Source organism: Lactuca serriola, chromosome 8 (genome assembly GCF_051521515.1).
Source record: "Lactuca serriola cultivar US96UC23 chromosome 8, Lser_US96UC23_V15, whole genome shotgun sequence".
Taxonomy (NCBI): domain Eukaryota; kingdom Viridiplantae; phylum Streptophyta; class Magnoliopsida; order Asterales; family Asteraceae; genus Lactuca; species Lactuca serriola.
Genome location: NC_136415.1, coordinates 281,338,983 through 281,345,094, shown reverse-complemented (window position 1 = coordinate 281,345,094; position 6,112 = coordinate 281,338,983). Strand labels below are relative to the sequence as shown.

The 6,112-nt window shown below is 34.0% G+C and overlaps 2 protein-coding genes across 2 annotated transcripts; one reads left to right on the top strand and one right to left on the bottom strand.

The window, feature by feature from the left end:
• Positions 1–222: 222 nt before the first annotated feature.
• On the top strand, positions 223–2,577 carry LOC145066526 (GDSL esterase/lipase At3g48460-like). The gene is made up of 2 exons (XM_079013809.1): positions 223–1,239; positions 1,730–2,577. The coding sequence occupies exons 1-2, from the start codon at positions 247–249 to the stop codon at positions 2,264–2,266; spliced, it is 1,530 nt and encodes a 509-aa protein (XP_078869935.1). The 5' UTR covers positions 223–246; the 3' UTR covers positions 2,267–2,577.
• Positions 2,407–4,604, bottom strand: LOC145066527 (E3 ubiquitin-protein ligase AIRP2-like). Its single transcript, XM_079013810.1, has 5 exons — positions 4,296–4,604; positions 3,384–3,546; positions 3,218–3,284; positions 2,877–3,117; positions 2,407–2,767 (listed from the first exon to the last, which is right to left on the bottom strand). The coding sequence occupies exons 1-5, from the start codon at positions 4,382–4,384 to the stop codon at positions 2,557–2,559; spliced, it is 771 nt and encodes a 256-aa protein (XP_078869936.1). The 5' UTR covers positions 4,385–4,604; the 3' UTR covers positions 2,407–2,556.
• Positions 4,605–6,112: the final 1,508 nt, after the last annotated feature.

Genomic DNA, 6,112 nt, shown 5'->3' with positions numbered 1-6,112 from the left:
ATATTTTTTGAGAATATGAGAATCACACAAGTTTTAGAAGTAGGATTCCCTTCCTTGGTAATTGCATTCGAATAGATTTTATACAAACCACCACCTATTTGTGAAAAGTCCAGCCGATAACCATAAAACAAGTTTTAGCCTTTCTTGTTCCTAAAAGTCAGGGACCAGATTCTATAAAAACGACCAAGATTTCATGATCCAAAAACTAATTTAAGGAATCAAGATTTGATTCTTGAAAACTCGAAAATGGCAAATATCAAATCTATATATCTCCCTCTTTTCGCTCTCCTTGTAGCCTTACTTCTTTGTCCCACATTTGCACATGAAAAACCTGATAACCCGAATTGTACACCTCCATCTCACCCAAAGAAACATAAACCTCCACCACCACCACACGAACCGAACTGTCCTCCACCTCCATCCAACCCACCTCCATCCAACCCGAATTGTCCTCCACCTCCATCCATCCCACCTCCATCCAACCCAAATTGTCCTCCACCTCCATCCATCCCAAAGAAACAAAAACCTCCACCAAAGGCCCCGAACCCAAAACCACCACCACAGGAGCCCATCCAAAACCCACCACCAGAGCCGGCCGAACCCCCTCCACAAGAACCGAAGAAACAGGAACCACCACCACAAGAACCAAACGAACCTCCAAAACCAACTCCTTTCCATGGTATCTTCAAGGGTCATTTCACCGCCGTTTATGCTTTTGGAGACTCCTACACAGACACCGGAAACGCCCAATTCCTCGGTGGTCTCAAAGCATCATTCTCAGGGTCCCTGAGCTCACCCTATGGCATCACCACATTTGGCAAGTCCTCAAACCGATTATGTGATGGGCGATTAGTTCTTGATTTTATTACCGACTCCCTCGGTTTACCTGTCGTACCTCCTTACCAATCAACCACGGCTAACTTCACCTCCGGGGCTAACTTTGCGGTTGCTGGAGCCACCACTCTTGCGGTTGACCTTTTGGCTAAGATTGTTCGAACCGCCTTTCTATGGAAAGGCACACCGTTAGGTATTTGGACTCAACTTGATTGGTTCAAGAAGTTTCAAGTAGATCATGCTTGTAAAGGATTGGATCAAAAAGCATGTAAGGTTAAATTGAACACGGCTTTGTTTTGGGTTGGGGATATTGGACTCAATGACTATTCACGTGCGGTTGGATCTCCGATTTCACTTCGTTCGATAGCTCGGTCGTCAACATTGTACGTGATTGAACTTGTCAGGGTACGTATTACAGATATCTTATGCATGACCAAACATATCTTATTTGTTTTATTTGTTATGTTGGACTGGACATGACAAAATATAATGTCATAGACATTGAACAAAAAGTTTGTCCCACCCAAACACAATAAAACAAAATAAGATCGGTACTCGCACTTGATATTTCATCTATGCAAAAGATGACACCATCGGTTAGCGTCAATAGGATAAAAGTTGTAATTTTTTTTGTCTTATTAACTTAAAACTAAAAACATATGAATCTTTTATCTATGCAAAAACAAAACTTGTCTAGTCTAGTTCGGTCCAATCAATTTAGCTTTTTGTTCAATTGGGGAAAAACTATTAAAGAAAGAGACTCATTTTACCTATTGCCACATCTAAAGTCTACACATTGGTAACCATGAAATCATAATTGAACTTCTTTTTGGCTTTCATCATTATTAAATCCTCGAAGAGTGCCATTATTACTAACATATATATTGCAACCCAGACACTTATAAAAACCGGAGCAAAGAACATAGTAGTCCAAGGGTTGCCACCTGTCGGTTGTCTCCCAGTAGACGTGACATCATGTCCCATCAACCAACGTGACAAATCCGGGTGTTCCTCAATCGTAAACGGAGCCATAATGATCCACAATGGAATCCTACAAACCAAATTGGAAATCTTAAGGAAACTATTCCCAGATGTCACAATCATATACGCCGATTCATGGAAAGCATACTTCACAATCGTATCCAACCCAACAAAATACCAATTTCAAGAAACCCATAAAACTTGCTGCGGATTCAGTGGCCAAAAGTCCGACCTCAACTTCAATATTCAATCAATATGCGGATCTTCGGGTACTTCGGTGTGTAAAGATCCAAGCAAATACATCAATTGGGATGGAATTCATCCCACCGAAGCTATGAATTACCAAATGACTGATCAATTTTTTAATCAAGGGTGTACAATTCCACCGTTTAAACAGCTCATAACAAAAACCAAAGTCAAAGTCTCTATAAAGACACAAACACCCGAGTAAAATTCAAATTTACAGTACTTGGTGTCCTAAAAGTAAGAAGGTGAGAATCCATAAGAAATGTCTAACATGAATCACCTTTTTCTTACTAAAGTGATATTGTGTGTTATGTGTATACCTTTTTTTAGAATAAGATTAGTGTATAACATAATAATAAACAAGTTTGTATTTATTTTGATGTAACAATTTGAAGGAAATATAATTACAACCTGACTCTATTTACATTTCAAGGGTCGGCTTTTTTTTTTGTTCGTCTCATTGGGGTTTTCTATACAATAAATTATGTAATCTTGTTATATTAGATACTCATAGAACATGAAGAAAAGGGCATCTGGAGAATCTTTAGGGAGATTATTTATGTATAAATAGAAACGAACCAAATCTTCTTTTGAAACAAGATCAGCATCAATAACTTCATCATTACATGTAAGAACCCATAAATCTCGTGACTTTACTCTCTTTATATTACCCCTACAAAATGGGCATGATGCTGATCTTGAGTTCCTGAAGAAAACAAGCACAAGATTATTAGATTAGTACAACGTATCAATGTATTAATGAGTAAAGAAAAGTAAAAAGTAAAAAACACAATGCAAGATGTTTAGTAAATTACCAATCACGATAACAATTGATGCACATTGCATGACAGCAATTAGGTAACACAATTTTGGTGCAAGGTTCTAAACAAATCCCACATTCATCTTCTCTTTCCAAATCAATATTAGTGAACTCATTGTCTTTTTCTGTTTTTTTTTGGGATGAAACTACTAATTCTGATGAGCTCTCTCCTTTAGTAGTGTTGTCAAGCTCCATCAAGTCATAATGTAGCCTTCTAAGAGATGGCAATATGACAGCTGCATATTTTGAATCATATTTTTATCAATGAAAAATCTTAAAATGTTAAAAAACGATTTAATGATTGTATCGTTGTATATGTAATTGTGTATGACTAACCATAAAAGTCACTAACTGTCGCTTTCCTTCCATGTCTAGAAATCTTTGGTCTTCCATCTGTATATACCTATAAAGAAAGAGAATTTACATATTTACATATTTACATGTCGTTTATTCAGTCTAAAAAAGATTTACAACAATGGAAGTTGAAAATTGAAGAACTAACCTTGTAAACAAGAACATGGAAAAGATTCAAGTATCTAGGGAGGAGACACGTGCAAGAAGAATCGATCCATTGTAGCAAGAACATAATGAGAGGTGTCAATTGATCATGAACTAATTTCATTTGAAATCGAGCACCATCTTTGGATCTAGGAATTGCAGCAGCCCTGAAAATTAAAAAAAAATAAATTAGAATTTGGAAACTCTAAAGTAAATTAGTTTATGAAGCGCGAAGCATCTATACAACTAATAAAATCTTATATATATTTGTTTATGTGTTAATACTTGAGTTTGTTGACTATTCAAACAATCACGCTTCACATTTTATTTGAAGATAATGTTTTTTTTAGCGAAAATGAAAAGAAGCTTTATTTTTGAAAAATTAACGATTGCAATTAGTTGATTTCGTGCAAACTATATTATTTCGCTTTTCCTTTTCAGGAAAAGCCAATAAAATGGTTCAAAAATTCAATCAATTTACAGAAGTCAAAAGGAACTAGGAAGAACATAGGCGCTCAAGAGCTTGGATTTATAAACCCATGTTTTTCACCATCTAAAAAGAAATCTTTTTAGTATGCCAACAACTTTGGACCAAAAAATTCCAGATGAACTTAATTAACAGAAGTATCTTGATAATAAGAGTTAAACCACCAAAAACCAGTTTCTTTGATAATCTTTTCCCCCATGATTCATCAAAGATTCCACCTTTATGAACTAAATTTCAAGAATCGCATGATAATTTTGCTTTTCAATTTCCGATAACTTTCCCCAGATAGGAAAATTGAAATCGTCAATTGATGCTAAAATCCAAAGACTCAAACACCATAACCAAGTATGAGTACCTTAAAACACACACAAAGCCCTAAAAAACAAAAACCCATATGAAAAATCAGAAAGAAAGGTTAAGAAAACTTACAAAGCATTAGCGTGTTGTATATCGGCCTCAATAACCTTCAAAGAATCTTCATAAGAAGACCTCCCAAGTGGGTAATACATCATATCCATCTTCCGAAATTTCTTCAAGACTCTTTCTTTTTTATTTCTTTCTAAACTTTGATTTCTTCCTTTGATCCTTCGCAAAATTAAAAATCAATCACCACTTGATAGATGATCGACTATTTCTAAGAGGGATGCCTTGAAAAGAAGGGAGAAAAGCTTGGAAGAAAAGGCAAAGAATGGGGGGTTCTTATCCTTTTCTTCTCTGGATATGGGGGGCGGCTTTGAGTTGGACACTTCTTTAATTGGGAATATTTTGGTAAATGAATAAAAAAATTGAGGAGGGACAAAGACTGCAATTATCCACAAATGAGGTTAGGAGGGTGTTGGTTGGGTGCTTGGGTTTGTTAAAAAGACGATTTGGTGTCTCCTACTCTTTAAATGGATTTTATATTTATTCATTTTGGCCCAAATGAATTCATCAATGATTTTTAATGTGAAACAAAAGTTATATTATTAAATTAAAAAGGTAAGATATAAAATTTAGCTCATTAGTAATGTGTTTTGTTCGTTTTATTTTACTTGTATTTAAAAATTGAGTTACTCATGAAAACATTAGTAATGTGGTTTTAAGGGGAAAGTTTTTTAAAAAAATTTCGAACTATGCTAAACTCTTGTAATTAACAAAAATAAAATAAAATAAAAATAATAGTGACACAATTTTTTTGAAAGGAACTAATAAACTCTTGTGACAAAAAAAAAATTGATTTATTCATCGACAAACATCGACCGTGCCTTGTAAAGTTATATGGAAATTTCTTGTCGGAATAATTATTCTTTTGTTTTGTTTATGTTCACGCAAACTTTTTTTTTGTTTGTATACATATTTTCATTTCATATATTAATATTGTCACCTGCTATATCATGTGACAATAATAACATGTAAACATATTTAATAAGTTTAATAGTCAAATTTATACACATTTTTTATAAAACTTTTAAAACCTTTTATAATTTATTACAATATTTTAAGATAAACTTTTTCTTATATGTTTTTTAATCTATGTATAATTTTTTTTAAACTTTTTTTTGTATACTTTCATATAATTTTCATACAACTGTTTTTAAATCAAATATTTTCTAAATGTTTTAAACTTTCCTGACAATTTTTTTTACCATACAACTTTTTTATAACTTTCATACAACTCTTTATAAACTTTCTTTTACAATATTTTTAAAACATTTAGTAGATTGTATATAACAATTTAATACTCTTTTATAACAATGGGTTAATGAACTAAAAGGTAACGAACTTTGGTCTTTGTTCACATTAAGGTAATCATGTTTTTTTGTACACATTTGACCATTGAACTTGTTTGACCTGTCCATAATAAGGTAATATAACTGGTAATTAGCGGTAACATTACCCTATTATGAACATGTCAAACAAGTTTACTGGTCAGATGTGTACGAAAAAAAACATGGTTACCTAAATATAGACAAAAACCAAAGTTCATTACCCATTTTGGTAATATTGGGTTCTTTATGTTAAGTGCAAGTAGTCATAAGATCCATTGATGTGACATGAAATTGGGTTGTCCGGTCTTTGTGTATCAGGAGATAGTCAAATATTGGGCCAGCCTAGTTTAGGCCCAACTAGTTAGGGTTTAGGTTGTATACGCTTAAGGGGCTAGACTGTATGTGCATTAAAGACCTAGCAACACAGCCTAGCCCATGACTAGTCGGGACTGAACTGAGTTAGACCAAACCTAACCTAGTTGTTCATTGAGTGTCGGA